The sequence below is a fragment of the Mytilus trossulus genome, chromosome 13 (genome assembly GCF_036588685.1).
Source record: "Mytilus trossulus isolate FHL-02 chromosome 13, PNRI_Mtr1.1.1.hap1, whole genome shotgun sequence".
NCBI classification, from domain to species: Eukaryota; Metazoa; Mollusca; class Bivalvia; order Mytilida; family Mytilidae; genus Mytilus; species Mytilus trossulus.
Window position 1 is genome coordinate 42,206,165 of NC_086385.1, and position 19,930 is coordinate 42,226,094.

Consider the following 19,930-nt stretch of genomic DNA (forward strand, 5'->3'; position numbering starts at 1 on the left):
CAAAATATTAAAAAAATATAAAAAATCATTCATAGTACCCTTTGATCGTGATGTTTATTAAACGAACGAACCAGTTAAGCCCTTGACCAGATGTTACATTACATCAAGCCACAAATCCATTCTTGTCTCGTTTACACTCAATTACATTCATAACAAAAAAAAAATCACAACTGCATGCATATAATATCGTTCGTGAACTAATACAAAGATATCGAAAGTGAGAAAATAATCGAGAACATGATTTGTATGCGCCTTTACTGCACTAAAAGACGACAAAAGGCAAATTATCCAAAGTTAATTTCATTGTGATACAAATGACTGCACTCTAGATTAAAATCACTTGGTAGAGCTATTTTAGATTACATTCATTACATTTTCTCTGGAAACTGTATTTACACGTTCATGATCGAAAGCGGTAAGTTAACTTGTTATATCAACATAACCAATTGCATTAATATTATCTTTGATATTGGATAAATATGCATTTCAGAATAAACTCTATACTGGAACGGTCTGGTTTCTGAAATAATTGAAAAATACGGATGAATTGGTCTGTGCAATGCTAAAACATGGAACTATAACTAATTTGTAGAAAATACTTTTTCTGTAAACAAATTTTATTTAAAAAAACCATACACATGACATATACTTACAAATACAGTAATACAATTTGGAAACAAGTTTGCACTTATATTAATCCGTCTCCCTGTAAAAAAAAAGGGAAATAACTGCAAATAAACAGTTGATTGTTTTCGTCTGATCTCTCCTAGAAAAAAAGAAGGGGAGGCTTTCCTTATTTATTTATGTACCAGTGGCGTCGTGTGTTTCCATGACTTTTCAAGACTGTCTCACCAAATCACGATCCTTATCAGGAAAATAATTTTGGAAAGTAGATAACCTTTTAAATAAGGAATACGCATTTTAAAATTCAGTTATATCAAGGTTTATAATAATCTGTGTTACTAAAAAGCTTCGCATGTATTGATGTAACGTAAGGTTGTCATAAACGTGCCGAAGATTTGTTGTGTCTTTCAAACTACTTCAAGTATTTCACTAGAAGCTGTTGAAACATTAAAGTTATACAAGCGAACAAAATAGTTCAACGGCAAGCAGACATACGTCAACCCAGAGGCCAGCCCTTTTGAGGATAATTTCGTGCAGTTGCTGGGCACCCTTGTGATATTGTTTTTGGATCCGCCATTACGACCAGCCTCGATTCTCTTGAAAGAGTATTTATGACACTATAAAAGATCAGAGATTATATTTTTTTAAAAATTTGTTGGAATTTCCTTGGCAAATATGTCAACTTTTGTTGTTCATAATTCTTTCGGAAGTGCATACACTAAAAGGATTAAATATGTTCAATCGCGATCTATATTGTGTTATCTAATAATTTAGATGAATTGATCATTTTACTTTGAAATGAATTCAAAAGTCAATAATTCGCTAGACATGAAACACTAAAATCTGAAGAAAAAAATGAAACAAATAAAAAAGATGAAACGATTACTACGCTGAAAAAGGTGTTACAACTGATAAAGCCAGACACAATCGATTACGACAAGAAAAAATTCCTCATGAATCAAAGAGAAATAACATAGTTCAAATTAAAAAATTGTGATACTTCAAACAGTATTTTTGCTTTAAAGGAGACAGATAGAATATAACTGAATGCTACAACAGCCCAGTACCGCCGTAATCAGCCAAAAGCCTAAGCAATTGTTGGAAGTTCAACTTATATTTCAGTTATTAAGTTCTTTATATGCATTGATCAGTTTTTTTTAAATGCATTCAAAAGTCAATAAACAGCTTTTCCAAAAAATAGAGAGAAAAAAATGACTGACAAAACGATGACGAGTCTTAAAAATGTGTTACAATATTGATTACTCCAGACAAAGTCAATTACGACATAAAAAAATCCCCCATGAATCAATCTAAGAGAAAGAACGCAATTTAAATTAGAAATGATTTTAAAAAAGTGATGAGCAATTGCAAAGTTGTAATGCGTCAAAAAAGTTTGTTTTGCTAAAACAGATGGATTTCAGTAGAATTTGATAGCATTAAAAGAGTCATATTAAAGTATGTTTGCTACAATAAACAGATAGAATTCTATAATAATGCCGCATCGCTTTAAGCAGTCAAAAGCCTATTAAACAATAAAAAACTAAGGAATAAAGATAGATTGAAGTAGACCTGACTGCTATGAAAGAGAAGTACTCCCATAAACATCCAATATCCTAAGAATCCCAAGCAAGAATTACAAGATTTGAAAAAATGAACAATGCAATTGTTACATTTGAACGCTTAAAATAGTATTTTTGCCAAAAAGAAAGATTTAATTATAACTGAATGCTATACACAAATTTTATCGTTGTAAATTTTCAAAAGCTGAAAAAATCTAAGCAAGGATTTAAAAAACAGATTGAATGAGAATTGAATGTTATAAAAACGTCGTAATGCAGTAAACATCCAAAAGTCTAAGCAATCCAAGCAAGTATAACAAGATGTGAGAAAAATGTAAAATCCAATTATAACATTCAAATTCTTCAAAACATCATTTTTGCAAAAAAAAAAACAGATTCAATAATAATTGAATGCTATAAAAGAGTCGTATCGTCTTACATATTCAACAGTCTAAGAAATCCAAGCAAGTATAGCAAGATTTGAAATAAATGTGCAAAACAATATCAATATTTAAATGCTTCAAATGCAAAATAAGATCGATCGAAGTAGACATGAATACTATAAAAGAGAAGCATTGCCGTAAACACCCTTAAGAAAGAAAAAAAAACCAGATTCAAGTATACTTGAATGCGATTAAAGAATCTTATCGCTCTTAACATTCAAAAGCTGAAGCAATCTAAACATGGATTAAAAGACAGATTGAAGGAGAATTGAATGTTATAAAAGAGAAGCATCGCTGTGAACATTCAAAAGCCTAAGCAATCCAAGCAAGGCTTTCAATCAGTCAATCAATAGACACAAACTCAATAACCAAACTATTATACGTATAATTATACTATTAGTAATAAGGCACGTTGTCATTTCAGATTTTAGCTGTCAGTTTGACAAGGAAGATGTGTTAAGCTATCACTCGGCAGCACAGAAACATTAAGTTATAACACAACATCTTTAACTGAGGTCGGACGTATAAATGGACAAATTAGTTGTAGGCGGGGAAACTAATAAATAAGACTTTGGATTTTTTAATTTTGTTTATTTAATTTTTCAATGTGCTAAACTTTCACTAGACAGCACAGACAAATTAAACTGTAACACAACATCTTTAACTGAGGTCGGATGTATAAATGGATAAATTAGTTGTAGGCGGAGAAACTGATAAATAAGACTTTGGAATTTTTTTAATTTTGTTTATTTAGTTTTTAGATGTGCTAACTTTCACTAGACAGCACAGAAACATTAAACTATAACACAACATCTTTAACTGAGGTCGGATGTATAAATGGACAAATCAGTTGTAGGCGGGAAAAAGTGATAAATAAGACTTCAATTTTTTGTTCATTTTATTTATTCACTTTTTAATGAGTAGGAGGATAATTTCTAATTTAGCATTAGTTTGTGTGCTTGCAGCCGGCAAAAAAAAAAAAACCCTGCACGATTTTTAAGTAACTTGTTTACGTTCCACTAGTTAGAAGTTTGCAGCCTACTGAAAACAACAGATTTTTAATAAATTATTTTTACCTCAGTATGAAGCTAAAGCTGACTTAAACAACTGATTTTTAAGATTTTCGTTGACGTTACGTAATAGTGCGATTGGAAGCAAGCTCAAACCCGACATATATTTATAAAAATGTTAGTGCATCATTAGTGAGCTTTTTTGAGCCGACTATTAGTATCTTGGCTAATTTTAATTGCGGTATAGGAGTGTGAGTTTGCATATGATTAAAACAACCAATTTTTAAGATTTGTTTCAACAAAAAAATCAGTGCGCGTACTTTGTGGACAACTAAAACGGACTGATAAGTAAAGACTCTTTTTTAACCTGACACCAGGTTGTGCTTTTATACGGACTTAATTCCATGGATATGAACGCCAGTACTTCTACAAACATTTCTGGGTGCTCTGGTGGAGTATTCACTAATTTTCCGGTAAGTTAGAAATTATTTATTTTTTTTGTCATGACTTTGACTATCTTTTAACATCTACCGGTATATTTCATTGGGGCTTTTGAATTCATTTTTCAAATGTTGTAGATATATTTTTACAAGGTTATATGTAGAAATTAGAATAACACGATGGTGATTTGTTATTGCACTTTTCATAATTTGTTTGAAATGTAAGAGATGTACAAATGTATGTTCAAACGTAAATGACTATTAAGTTTGACTTATAAATCAATCATATCGTAAAAAAAGAACTCGAGCAACGATCGTATAACCTAAGATTAAATTTCTTTTATAGTGAAATATAACAATTTATAGTTGCATCTCTAATATTTATTTAATAATCCGTCATTATACGTAGTTTATATACATTAGTTTTAGTTAACGCCATTATCCATCAAGTGAGAGAAACCAATATTATATTTGATTTCGTGTGTGCAACACATCTTTATGAATAAGATTTATTATTGGTATACACATTTAGTTAACCTAGACGAAAATGTATGGTAACGCTGCGTTAATGACTCTTTGAATTTGAATAAAAATAATAGTAATAAGACTTTTTTTTATTTTGTCAGAAATCGGAGTTATATTTTCAAATTGGATCTTTCTCTTGATTTAAATGCAACAATGCTTAATCCTATACTATCTTCATTTTGAGATATTGCAAACGATATCAGGAGAAACCAAATGATATTTTGCCAAAATATGTCTTATAAGAAGATGTTAAAGAATTGGGTAGAATAACATCTGTATTTTTGCGTGAAGCCTTATTTACATTACAAACCTTTACATTTCTTGAAAAGGATTTAAGACTCTTATAATAATTAAGACAAGATATCGTCTCTTTCATAAGTCTTTCTTCCACTGCAAAGCAATACATTTCCTAATTCAGACACTTTTGTTTGCTTTTGTATGCGATATATATATATATAAGATGTGGTATGATTGCCAATGAGACAACTATCCACAAAAGACCACAATGACACAAACATTAACAACTATAGGTCACCGTACGGCCTTCAACAATGAACAGAGCCCATATGTTCTTCAACTCGGTTGAGGACAAAACCATACGACAGAAGACATGACTTCAATTCTCTGTTTGTAAACTTTCTATTTTAAACTGCAACATTCAAGCAGTAAACATCTCTCAATTGATACAATAACAGAAAACCTGTGTATCCTTGGTGATGCTGTTTATAAGAAAACAAATGAAAAAAAAATCTTATGGTAAAATTTAAATTTAATGGACATTTTTTGTACATAAATAAGGCCGTTAGTTTTCTCGTTTGAATTGTTTTACATTGTAGTTTCGGGGTATTTTATAGCAGATGGGCTTTGTTTATTGTTGAAGGCCGTACGATGACTTAAAGTTCTTAATTTCTGTGTCATTTTGGTCTCTTGTGGAGAGTTGTCTCGTTGGTATTCATACCACATCTTGACACCAGCATTTTCGTGTCTATATAAGTGGGACAGTGAATGACCTGGTCCGTGACTACATTGTCGTCACTTGATTTTCGTTGTTCTATAGTCTCTAGTGTTCAGTTGACAGTTGATAACTTGCCATTAATTTTTATACCACTTCCAAATTTATTTCTCTATGTTTAATGCCTCAAATTGCAAGTAGGGGGTGATATTACACTGTAAAAAAATGTGGGTCCAGAATTTTAAAGGAAAGTAATGATATGGTCCAGCTGGAAAAAGTTTAACATTAGCCCTTCGGAAGCTGTCAAAAGATTTCAAGACTCCCTAAACATAAAATTGTCCATATTTTGAGTTAGAGCTGATGAAGATTTCTTTAATTTTGATAGAATTTGTCCCAACAGTAGTACACCAGACTGTAAAAATTTCATTGAGAAAGCGCAGGTTGGATTTTTTTTTATTTTCATTTATGTTCTAAAAGAAATAAAATACGAAATAATTGTGGTCTCGGACCAGGATGGTTTTTTCAGAATAGACAACAATGGGCTTAGAAAATAATGGATAGAGAAAAAAAATCAGGAAATAAAAAAGAACAAATAATAATGAGGTTCAAAAGATATAAAAAAAAAAATGAAATAAAAATGTCTTATAATTTTGTTGAGAATATTACAGAATAAGCTTTTTTTCTCCATAAAAATTAAAACATACAGAACTAAGGGACCCAAACCCTCATATTCTATAAACCTGTTCATGGTTCCATTTCAGGGGCACTTTCCTTGAGTTTTTTTTCAAAATGCTAAGGATGTTTTACAACAGGAATAGATAGCTGTACTTTTGGAATCTTGTGCTCTTAATGGTCTTCAGTTTCATAATTTATTTAAGCATGTCACTTTTTTTATTCGAGCGTTTTTGATGAGTTTTTGAAAGACAAAACCCGTGTCTGGCAAACAAACTTTTAATCCCAGTATCTATGATGAGTTTATCCTATCCTTCATCAACCCTTATGTCTTACTAAAAGAAAAATCTTTGACCGCTATAGTGTGTTGATATTAATCCTAAATCAAACACATTAAAGAACTGGATTATGCGCCCGGTAGTTTATTTATTTTCCAGCGCTGATAATCAAACATTCATATTAGACAAAGTTGGGCTGATTTATTTTAAATACATTTTGGTTATAATGTTCTTCATGCATTTAGACGAAGGATACTTTTGAAGTAAAAACAACCGTTGACATTTAGTTCAAATCTGTTCAAGTTCTTTTGTAATTCATCATACTTCGCCTATTTCATATTTTTCTTGGATTTTTTGTATGATAGGGGTTTCACCATAAAGGTAATTTGTTAACGAATTCCAGTTATATGTGTTAAAAAAAATGCATTCGAAATAAAATTCATTCGTATTTTTTTGTTATTGAGCAACAGTGCTAAAAACAGATTAGCCACTTTGCACACTTGATTACAGTTTGCAGAATTGATCAGTTACATATTGTATAAAATGCCACTTTTGAAATTTAATACATTGATTGTACATGACATGCATGAGGCTTTCAAAGTCAGTTTTATTAGGTTTGAGTTTCTACAATTTACTATCAATCATATATTAAATCTATTGAAAATTAACTTTGGTTTTCGCTTGACAATTTCATTAAATATTATAACTTTCAAATTATAATAACTATTCATAGATAAACTATAAAAAAATATTAAATGGACAATCAAACGCAGAAGTCATTGATAATTCAATGGCAGAACACAAACCAAAATAAACGACATTCAAATAACTGTATGCTGAACGTAATATTGAACCATCACGACTGAGCAACAAAACCCCTCAAAAACCGTTGGTAAAATTACATCATCTAGCATTTCATGTTCATCTTCATGATGCTTTTGACCTTAGTGCAGTTAAGTTACTGTCTGATTGACGTTAAACAAATAAATAATTATCTTTATATGAATTTTCACTATCTGTTATAAGCAAGTATCTTGAATCTATACTTTTATTAGACAGGTTCGTGAAGCAGACGTATGCACAATGATAACTTATCTTACAAAATTAAAAACTTTCCTCATTACAAAATCATCAACACAGTGAGCCATGATAATACAAAACAAACATGACAAATATTAGAACAGTCCCTTTTGTCGTTAACATTTGGGTAGAGTTTCCTGTGTAAAACAGACATATCTAAATCTAGGGAAAACAGTTACTGGTATATGTATTTATATCTGGTTTTCTTTAAAAGAAGTACCCTTTGGTGCATTTTCTTGGAATTGCGGTGTTTCGGGAGATTTGATATTTTAGGTGTTGGGGGTGGGTTTGGGAGGGGTTAAAATATTTGAGTGTAGGTTTCTGTTGTATGTTTATAGTTTTCTGTGTTGAGTTTTGTATACTGCTGTATTTTTTCGTGGATGTTCGTGTTTTGCTTTGACATTGTCATTTTGTTTAAGTTGGTGGCCTTCTTTGTACCTTTCGCCTCCCATTTTAAGGATTCTCATTCTGTTTGTTAGTTAATCGGCCTAGCTTTCACATCAATAACCCGAAGGACAATGTGTTTAACCCTATGACTTTCTAAGTTAAAGAATTTTCTGCACCGGTCATTCTCATTAATTGAATGAGACAATGGTGTACGATAAGTCATTATGGTTCGATAAATTCGATTAGGAAAAGGGAATAGAGAAAAAACGAATAATAAATGTCATTAGATCTTTTTTATCAAGAGAGTCGGATAATATATAATGAACTCTTTTGTTTGTTGCGTTTTGATCTGTACATGTAACCGAAAATTTGGTTCCTTGTTCTTTTTTTTGTGATTACTTTTTTAAGTCTTGAATTTTTATCATTTTTTTTTATATTCGTGTGTAGGTCGTACATGTATCATGTAAAATGTACTTTGTCTTATGCGTGTATCTTTGTCATAATACCCTTGCAGAGAACACGAGAGTCTCCAAAGCACCATTTTGTTGGACTGTTAGGTCGTTTTAGGTTTATTGCAACGGAGTTGTCAATTTCTCTTTGACTAGCTTTTTATTCATGTGGTACGATATGCAGTGCACTGAATCAGTGATTAGTTTGGTATACTTTGCATTTGAAAAGATATTCAGTCCACCGATAAGTTTCGTATACTTTGCATTTGAAAAGATATTTAGTCCACTGATTAGTTTCGTATACTTTGCATTTAAACTTTGCATTTGAAAAGATATTTAGTCCACTGATTAGTTTCGTATACTTTGCATTTCAAAAGATAGTTAGTCCACGTATTCGTTTCGTATATTTTAACAGCAGTATACAAAGTATATGCAACTGTCCAACGGTATACTACAGCGGTATACTACTGTTGCCTTTATTTTTCATATGAAAAGATATTCAGTTCACCGATTAGTGTTGTATACTTTGCATTTGAAAAGATATTTAGTCCACTGCTTAGTTTCGTATACTTTGCATTTGAAAAGATATTCAGTCCACCGATGAGTTTCGTATACTTTGCATTTGAAAAGATAGTAAGTCCTCTAGTTGGTTTCGTATACTTTACATTTCAAAAGATAGTTAGTCCACGTATTAGTTTCGTATATTTTGCATATGAAAAGATATTCAGTCCACCGATTAGTTTCGTATACTTTGCATTTCAAAAGATATTTAGTCCACGTATTAGTTTCGTATACTTTGCATTTGAAAAGATATTCAGTCCACCGATTGGTTTCATATACTTTGCATTTCAAAAGATATTTAGTCTACGGATTAAGTGCGTACACGTTGCCTTTGGAGATATATTCAGTCAATGGACTAGTGTCGCATATTCTAACTACTAATTCAAATGTTTACTCTGCAAATGAATTTGACAATTTCCCTTTGGACTGAGACGAGACAAATTATGACAAAATCAATAGACAGAGAGACAATAAAATGCTACGGTTTAATTTGTAGTTACATTTATGTCGTGTTCAGCTGATGAATTATGCATTAGTCAGCATCTTAGCCTTAATGCCACAGATTTTGTCACATAGGAACTAAAAGTAGTGTTATAGATTACAACATAAGTGTCCTTACAAACAACGGTATAATGCTGGGTCTTCCGATTGCTCCACGAAACTTCTTTCTAAAATATTAACATCTATTTTATCAGCAATCAAAGACGGGGTTCAAAAATATTGGGAAACTGCCTATTCTAGAGGTGGCGTGCATCAGATATAGATACTTAAAAAAATTAAAGATCTTTTAGAGTGCATACAATGTAACTCTTTCATCTTGTAACAGTATTAAACCATTTGTTTTTTCTACTCTTTACACATGTTACACAAGTATTCTACATTTCAAACTAAAAGACAAATTGAAAGAGTTGGTATTGCTTTGCTTCATAAAAAGAATGGCCAACGTAGATAAAAGTATCTTGTCTTAGAGAGGGGTAAATCCTGCTTTGTAAAGGATCACTCAGGATTCAATTTTTTTTTCTCTGAAACTGATTTTATCAAGATGCATGATTTCTTGATTGACAACATATCTGATACGGTCGGAGAACATGTTTTTGCAACAGACTGTCGGCATTCCTATGGAAACAAACTGTGCTCCTCTACTTGCCGACTTGTTTCTTTATTATTATGGGGCTGACTTCATGCAGGAACTTCTTATGAAGAAAGATAAAAAGTTAGCAATATCCTTTAACTTTACTCACCGTTATATAAATGATGTTCTTTCACTTAATAATTCAAAATTTGGTGACTATGTGGAACGCATCTATCCCATCGAATTAGGATATATGATACTACTGATACAGTTAAGTCGGCCTCATATATTGACTTACATCTAAAAATTTACAATGATGATCGGTTGAAAACAAGACTTTTCGACAAAAGAGATGATTTCAGCTTTTCAATTATGAATTTTCCATTTCTAAGTAGCAACATTCCAGCAGCACCTGCATACGGGGTATATATCTCTCAAATGGATACAATATTCCTGTGCTTGCATTTCCTATCATGATTTTTTGATAAAGGGTTGCTGCTCACAAGGAAGCTATTACACCAAGAGCTCCAAATGGTGAAGTTGAAATTATCCCTTCGGAAATTTTACGAACGCCATCACGAGTTGGTTGACCGTTATTGAATAACCGTTTCGAAATGATATCGGATATGTTCCTTACGTCGTAACTACAGTCCCCTTCCCTTTCATGAATAAAACCTACCGAATTACACTTTTTACCGGATTTGTTATCACATAAGCAACACGACGGGTGCCACATGTACATGTGGAGCAGGATCTGCTTACCCTTCCGGAGCACCTGAGATAACCCCTAGTTTTTGGTGGGGTTTGTGTTGTTTATTCTTTAGTTTTCTTTGTTGTGTAATGCGTACTATTGTTTGTCTGTTTGTCTTTTTCTTTTTAGCCATGGCGTTGTCAATTTATTTTAGATTTATGAGTTTGACTGTCCCTTTGGTATCTTCCGTCCCTCGTTTACAACAAAGAATCTGATATGGTATAACTAAAGTTTAGGTAGGTTATGAGCCATATGCATGCACATAATAAGTAATAATACAATAAGCCATTTTGACATGCTAACACGAATAGATGTCAAACTTTATCTTTTGCAATCATATATTGAATGCAGTTCAGGCTGTGCCTATTCTGTACACGTTCTAATGCGAGTGTATATGAGCATTATTGCCCTTCGAAACGAAAAACTTGCAGTTCATATGCTTGGTATCGATGACAACTTATGTATTTTCAAAAAAACAAAAAATCAAGCTTATTTAATGTTTGAATATTTCTTTAGAAATACACCTGTTGTAGGCGAGTGTAATATTTGAAAAAAGACGTCTAGTTAAGGACTTTAATGCACCCACCTAACACACGGCTAATTTTATTTTTAAATGAAAGAGAAATGATTTAACTTTGATGTTAACCCGGTCGTCACAAAATCGTACGGTGCAGTTTTTGTAAAATTGACGCTTATTTCAGAAATAAGTTGAAAATTATAAAATTACGGCATGTTTTCAAGCTAAGGAAATTATTCGTATCTCTTCTTTTAGACGGAATAATTTAGTGAATTAGATTCTTAATATAAAGAAAAATAATATTTACAACTGTAAGTCCGCATGCTTTTGCATTCCTTCTAAATATTTGACATTTTGTACGAAAATTTTCATAATCCTAACCTTTTCTGATCTACAATTAAATTTTTATTAAATGCTTCTGCACTCTATACGTTATAGAACACACCAAATTACTCATCAGTTATCGTTTTTTTTATTCAAGATCAAGACTTTATCTCAACATTCTTAAAATCACGAATTTCTGTAATTTTATGATGTTGGGTAAAATCACTATAGTTTCCGGAATCTTTATCTATTTCGTTATCGTTTTTTTACTGAATATATTACTCGATTTCTGTGTACTTAATAGTGCTATTAGAGTACGATAAATCATTTAAAACGGTTCTATTTCTATCTTTAACTTCAGTGTAGCTGAAATAGATATAAAATCGTCCGAAATTACGATCAAATCAAAGTCAAACATAGTTTTTGAGCTCTGTAGAATTCACCCCTTTCTAAATAAGGAATCGTATCGGAAAATTGTAGAAAATCTTCCGAGTCGTGTCAAGTTTTCACAGTCCAGTTCACAATGAAGCCCTTCCTATGTTAAAAAGCAAAGAATATCCATTGATTGACACAGATGCATAGTCTGTCATGTATTTACTACATAGAAACTATGTAGTTAAACACTAAAATGAAGAAGAAGTTGTATTGCCGCAGTGGGAAAACGAAAAGATGAAGTTTAAAGAAGACTGGTGGATGAATATAAAAAAAAAATGAAAACGTTACACACCATTTGAAAATACAAAATATCATAAGAGTTGCTATAAATATTTCAAAAGTAAGCACAACCTATCATTTCCTGTTTTGTCTGTACAAGTCAAAGACTTTGTACTACATGTACCAATTCTACCGACCAGTCTCTTCTCATATATCAACGAGGGCAGTAGATCTACAACTCATCTTGATTTGTCTGTTAGTATAGTTTGCAAATGTATTAAGTATATAAGCAAGTTACACAACTTCATAAGGTATCCTCTGAGGAGCAAACTCGAGCTGTATTGAGTGTTACTACATATATCTCCTACAATGATCTGATTTACAAAATAACTCATGATTATACCACCGAGCTTGCATCGCTAAATATTTACTACACAATTTGAAATCAGAAAGTTAAGAGCTATTTAATTCTGAACATAAAACAGCTTTTACTAACATTTCGACGATTAAAGATGACTTGCCTGTACAAAAAGAAGTATTCTGGTTAACAACTTTAATTACTTAATCAGTCAACCGGGCTTAATTTCTGCCCGATGATTCGCTTCTAAAAATATATGGCCAATTTATAGTTACATGTATACAGCCTCAACAAGGCCAAGGTACATCCAATATTGTATACAGTAGCCCTATAATTTTGTCTTATGCCGTAATGACGGAAAATTACCCGTTTAAAATGACTGTGATATACAGTCTGTCAAATTTAAAGATCTGAGCAGTGACTGCGAAACTGGTTGCAAGTACTTTATGCAGCTACTAGTCTTTTACGGAAGCAGATATAGGGTAACGTTGTAATCCAATCAGATGAATATCCAATATCTTAAAACGTTTCACTGGATTATTCAATTGAATTTATATTTTTATGCCACCTGCTTTAAACATGTTTCTGTATTGTCTTTTGAATGATGGCGCATCTGCGGCTGTTAATAAAGCGTACGATATTCCTATTGACAAAGTTCTTAGATGTATGGCTTTAGTAGAATATCAATATTTTAATTCTTTTTCATTTAGGTTTATCATTACAAATGCACAGTATTTATGGACACACCTTTGATAACTATTAACAAGTTTTACTGATCAGTAGATTAGAAAAATTGAAAATGGGTCATACATTCTTCATGGCATTATTTTTCTGCTGGGGGTCAAAATTTTATCCAAGACAATGTCGACCTAACTACAGAAACAATAAAAGTTCTCCGTATTACTTTGGTTAGCTAAAAGGCAACATTGGTCTGGTATGATGTCATCCAACTTTCTACAAGATTTGATCTATTCACGCATTGGTATATGTATAAAGGGGGGGGTTTGATATTTCCAAAAAACATGTTGAACCCCGCCACAATTTTGCCCCTGTCCCAAGTCAGGAGCCTCTGGCCTTTCTTAGTTTTGTAGGATTTTTATTTTAATTTCTGGAGTATATTTCGAAGCTTAGTATGACGTCCATTATCCTATCAAACTAGTACATGTTTGTTTAGAGGCCAGCTGAAGAACGCCTCCGGGTTTGGGAGTTTCTTGCTGCATTGATGACCCATTGGTGGTCTTCGGTCGTTGCCTGTTTTTTGAACGGGTTGGTGTCTCTTTGACAAATCCCTCATGTCCATTCCCAAATTTTAATTCAATCTGTTTATAGTAGATCTTGTGTCCGCTTTGAGCAAAACCTCTGCTGTACTGTTATATGCCCATGCCAAGGAAGTTGTCTTTGTATGGATATGTTGACCGATAAGAATGATGAGATTACAGGTTGAAATGAAGCTATAATATTCCGATATCGCAATATTCCGACTTCTTAATGCTTCAACATCCCATTGGTCCGACGTTTCGATATTTGGGTTATACGCTAACGAAATTTTAACATAAGAAAGCCAAATAAAAGTTCAATATTAGGATAACCTATAGTCCTCCGTTTGAAGCGGTGAAACAAGATAAAAAAAAGTAATACTTAGTGCCAAAGTAGCCAAAGTCATCACTAGCGGAATTTAAAAAAAGTACAAACTACTTTGTCAAGTGTTGTTTGATTAATTAGATATCTCAATTAAGATACACGTCGGCCGAATAAAGTAAAATCAAACACAATTTGACGTACAATGATATTTTCCTTGTGATGTTTTATATTAAAATTGTCAATTTGTTGATATAAATATACTGGTAGCACTTTACTCATTTTTTTTTAGTAATGTTAGTTAGTAATCTTATCATATCTGATTTAGTGATGTATATGAAATTGCGGTATGATCCAGACTACAATAATAAAAAAAAAATAATTGAATCTTGAAGCGGTTGGCAGGCTTCCAAACTAACAGGAGACCATACGCTTCCTCAATTTTAATGTACAGCTCATCATGGGACTTTTCTAAACAATTAAACATACGTCATATGTTATATTTTCTCCTTGCTTCAAATATTTTGTTTCGGATTATTTATATCAAAATATATGTTTGTAAATACGTGTAATCAAATGATATGGAGGTATTATAAGATTTAGATAATGAAAAGCCGACTACCGATACATTTGTGTGACTTAATGGTTGATTTTCAAAGACTCCGAGAGAAAACGTTACGTAACATGCGTTACCGTTGAAATCAACCAAAATAAATTAATATTAGGATAGAAATATATTTTCCCAACAGTAATACAGCATTCCTATAAAATTGTTTCGTTTTTGCATTTGTTTTGACTTGAATTTTGTACTGGAAGTATCCGTGAATTGAAATTGCACCCATGACCTTTGACCTCGATTAAAAAAAAATGCACCATAATTTCTTTTGACGACCGGGATATTTAGAAAGTACACATTCTTAGCTTTCTAGTGATATATAATTTAGCCGTGTGTTAAGTAGGTGCATTAAAAATGTAAATTTGGCTCTCATATCACTCGCCTATTGAGGTTACAGTATATAGACAAGCTATGCCACAGTCATATGCAACGTGCTTATACCTGTGTCATATAATATTTACAGGACCTTGAACTAAAGTCGTATATTGGTTATATGCTACTAATCTTAAAACTTTATCCTTCAGATAACAAATCGAATATGCAAATAAAGCCATATATATATACAATAATGTGGCATCAACGATCATTTTTATACAATTCGGCGTGTGTGAGCGGACACCGTAATAATCAAATTATTGTTAATGTCACAGTTTGTTTACCCCGTAGTATGCTTCCATGCAATGTAAATGTTTATAAAGATATCTAAGGTTGAGTAGTAATTATAGGAGAAAAACAACATGATAATAAGAAAATATGATAATATTGCCAATGATAAAACTGACCACCAGGGTGCAAGTGAGGTGAACGGAAGCAATTATAGGTCAATGAACGACCTTCAGAAACGTGCAACACCCATACCGGTTACTCTGCCATAAAAAACTCTAACATGACAAAATTCGAATCAAAACAAAAAAAGTGTATGCTCAATTATATATTTCGTTTAAGAAGATCATTCATATTTTCTTATTAATTTCTTATTTCTAATCTATTTAATTTTTTTCGTAGATAAACTATTTAAAATATTTCAAATGGATAAGTAAATTCAGAAGTAAAAAATCATTAAACATGCAATGACAGAGAAACCCCAACCTCACATAAGTTACGAGACGCAATATAAACAATTAAATACGGAACAACACAAACCCCGCCAAAAAATTACATAATCTAGCATATCAAGTATGGCTTTGTGATGCTTTTGCCCTTAGTGCAGGTAAGTTACTGTCTGATTGACGTAAAACACATACAAAATAATCTGTATATGCATTTTCACTATCTGTTATAAGCAAATCTTATACTTTTATTAATAAACAGGTGCATGATATAGACGTATACACAATGATAGCAAATCTTACAAATTAAAAACATTCCTCATTACAACATCATCAACAAAGTGATTCATGAGAAAACAAATCAAACATGAACAATATCAAGATGTATACAGGCTCGGTTGAGGTCTGTTATTAAACGAGAATCACCGTCTGGAACTTAAAAAATAACAAAAAGGGAACGCAAATCCGTTTATTTGGGTCGAATTTCCGGTGTAAAACTGAAATATATAGAAAAAGACATTTATTTATTGCTATTCATATCTGCATTTTCTAGAAAAAGTTCCTTTGGGTGCATTTTCTTGTGAAATTTCGGTGTTTCATGAAGTTTGAAATTGAGGAGGAAAATTACAAATGTTTGGAATGATAATCTGTTGGGGTTTCTGTTACATAGTCTATAGTTAACTATTTTGTGTACTGCTGCAGGATTTCGTTGTTTTTTGTTCTACCATGAAAATGTCAGTTTTTTTAGTTTGAATATTTGTATTGGTATTTTTCACCACTTTCTTATTCATTCAGTTTTCTAGTTAATCACATCAATAACCTCAAGGATAATGTGTTTAACCCTACAACATTCTAAGTTAAATAATTTTCTGCACCGGTCATGCTTATTGAATGGTTAAGACAATGGTATTAGATCAGTCATTCTGGTTCGACAAATTCGATTAAGAAAAGTGGATAAAGACAAACAATATAATTACTGACATTATATCTTTTTTGCCCAACAAAAGGGTTTAAAGTTTCATCTGAACATTTTTAAGTTGCTTTTTAGTTTGTGCATGTCGCCCATAAACAATAGGGAAGCTACATAATAACTTTTAAATAATCAGAAAAATATTACCCCAAACCAACTTACTTTTGCCGAAACTTTATTTCTCGTTTACCCCTTGATAGCCCACTTCATTTCGATTTAATTTCGTAATATTCAAATATAATTAAATGTAGTAGGATCCAAGTTTGACGTATTCGCCGCCATTATTTTAATTTTTTTATTAGCATTATTTTTCTTCACGCAAAAGTCCCAAAGTAAATCGAACGCAAAAAAATGAAGAGTTTAAAGTATTTTGCGTCAAAGTCATAAAAAAGGTTTCCAGTCTTGTTTCAATTGAGGTTAATATATAAAATCCTGATATGTTTTTTCTTTACAATTTTGTTTTGCCGTCTATTAAACTATTTAAAGTTTTTTGATTATCTAAATTCCCCTTAAGCACATAATATTTAAATATAGTAAACTTTGCATTTAAATGGATATTTAGTCCACGGATTAGGTTTGTACACTTTGCATTTGGAAACATTTTCAGTCAATGAATTAGTTTCGTGTTCTTTGAACTATTAAGTCCAATGCTTACTCTCCAAATGAATTTGACAATTTCCCTTTGGACTGAGACGAGACAAATTATCACAAAATCAATAGACAGAGGGACAATAAATGCTACTGTTCAATTTGTAGTTACATTTATGTCGTGTTCAGCTGATAAATTATGCATCAGTCAGCATTTTAGCTCAAACGCCACAGATTTTGTCATTAAAGAACTAAAAGTATTATTATAGATTACAATAAAAAGAAGTCCTGTCAGAATGGGGACGTTAAATCCGATGCCTTGTGTAAAGAGAGTACCACGCTCTTTGCACGTTAAGAACCCTAGGAACAAATCTTTGAGGGGTCAGGAGGTGGCCTGTTGCAAGGCCAAATTTATGTCCCTATCCTATTTACCCTTTTGTTCCAATGGTAATCCTAATGTCTCCGATCTTCATCCCGGATGGTCTCTATCATAAGATCTACCTATTGTTCTTATTGATAAATTGTTCTCGTCATTGCATGAAATGATTTCCACTGTACGTTAAGCAACCAACAATAAATCAATCAGTTTTGTACATGTATGATTAGAGTATGAGTAGTGTATGCGTCATATACATGCACATGATAAGGACTATTATAAAAAAAGTCATATTGAAATACTGAAATCAATAAATATGAAACTTTCTTTTTAGCAATTATAAAGTGCAGGTCGTGCAGTGCTTCTCTTACACGTGTTCTAATGCGATTCTACTGATATATATATATAAACATTCAATTGTTGTTCACGGTTGATAGTTTCTCTTACTCTTCTGTTAACGTCCTTGTATTAAGTAGGTGGTCCTTTCTTTATTTCAAATTCGCGGTCTCAAAATGAGTGCTGATAAAATTTTCAAAAGTGTAAACTTACAGTTGATATTGGTAACATTATAAACAACTCATATTCAAGATAAACGGTACTTCCTTTACATATTTTGATATAAACAATGAGATTGCCTTTCGAAACAAAACATTTGGCGTCAACAAGTTTGGTCTCAATGAAGAATCACTTAGTCTATACAAAAATTGTCCTGCCCAAAAAATGCAATGGATATTGCTTGAGACATGTTCAAGGTTTAAGTAAATGGGTTGTGTGACAATTGTTTGCAAAATGCTTAGATCTGAGACATAGCTCATTTCCTGTTCCTTGACATCAAGTCGTATATAACTGTATCCTTCAGTTGACAAATCTTGTATGCAAATAAAGCCATCTATATACTCTAATGTGGCATCAAAGATCATTCGTATACAATACTGATTGTGTGAGCGGAAACCGTAATGATGAAATTACTGTTAATGTCACAGTTTGTTTCTCCCCATAGTATTCGTTCATGAAATGTCATTTTTTATAAAGATATCTAAGCGTAAGTAATAATTGTAGGAGAAAAACAATGTAAGAATAAGGAGATGTGGTATTATTGAAAATGAAATTACTGACCAACAAAGTTCAAATGAGGTTAATACAAGCAATTATAGGTCAATCTACGACCTTCAGAATAGTACAACACCCATACTTTTTACTCTGCTGTAACAGGCTCTGACATGACAAAATGTGAACATATACAAACTAGACAAAAACTAATGGCCTTATTTATAACATACCAATTTACCGAGAAAAATCGTGACAAATAGATTCACTCGTGAATTATACAATGCAGATATGATAGTTTTTGTCACTCGCAAGTTAAATCGAATTTGAAGCTGAAGGACGCCTATTGGTGCGGAAGTTTCTCGCTACATTGAAGACCTATTGGTGGCCTTCGGCTGTTGTCTGATTTATAGTCGGTTTGTTGTCGCTTTGACACATTCCCCATTTCCATCCTCAATTTTATTGGTTCTGATGTTAAGAAAAAAAAACCCAAATAATTGTAAGCGGTTTACGAGAAATTGCGATTACCATGATTACTTCATACTCTCAAGTCACAACCTTTATGTCTGTTGTGAATAAAAAGCCAGGAAGATATACGAATGTTCATGATCACCATTGAGACCATGGCTAGTGCAATTATTTCATATTTAATGTATTAATTTGTATGAATGATATACACATGTCTCCAAGAAAATTTCGTAATAGAAAGTTGACAGAGGAAAGACTACATTTTGATTAAAAAAAAGTGTAGATGATCATGAGGTGGTTACATTTGTCAAAATGTAATCTTGAGTCTGGGTATTACATGAAGAGATATATCTCTGAATAGAAAACAAATACACGAAACTGACATAAGGAATTGTAATGTAGAAAAATCTACTTGAAAACTTCTCACTGTGTTCAGGAAAAAACCACTGCTTGATTGAAATCAATTGGAAATCTATCACTTTCTTGTCAATATAATCCTCTTGGTGCAATGTGAAAGTGAAATATAATAAGAACGATGAACTAACGTTAAAATACTTCAGATGAATTAGAGCATATGCTATG

At 32.1% G+C, this 19,930-nt stretch overlaps 1 protein-coding gene across 1 annotated transcript in view; it reads left to right on the forward strand.

The window, feature by feature from the left end:
- Positions 1-3,836: 3,836 nt before the first annotated feature.
- Positions 3,837-19,930, forward strand: part of LOC134694910 (cardioacceleratory peptide receptor-like) — a 39,058-nt gene continuing 22,964 nt past the window's right edge. The window contains exon 1 of the mRNA XM_063556017.1: positions 3,837-4,109. Coding sequence (XP_063412087.1) covers positions 4,041-4,109 — 69 coding nt within the window. The 5' untranslated portion in view covers positions 3,837-4,040. The remainder of the gene's footprint in view (positions 4,110-19,930) is intronic.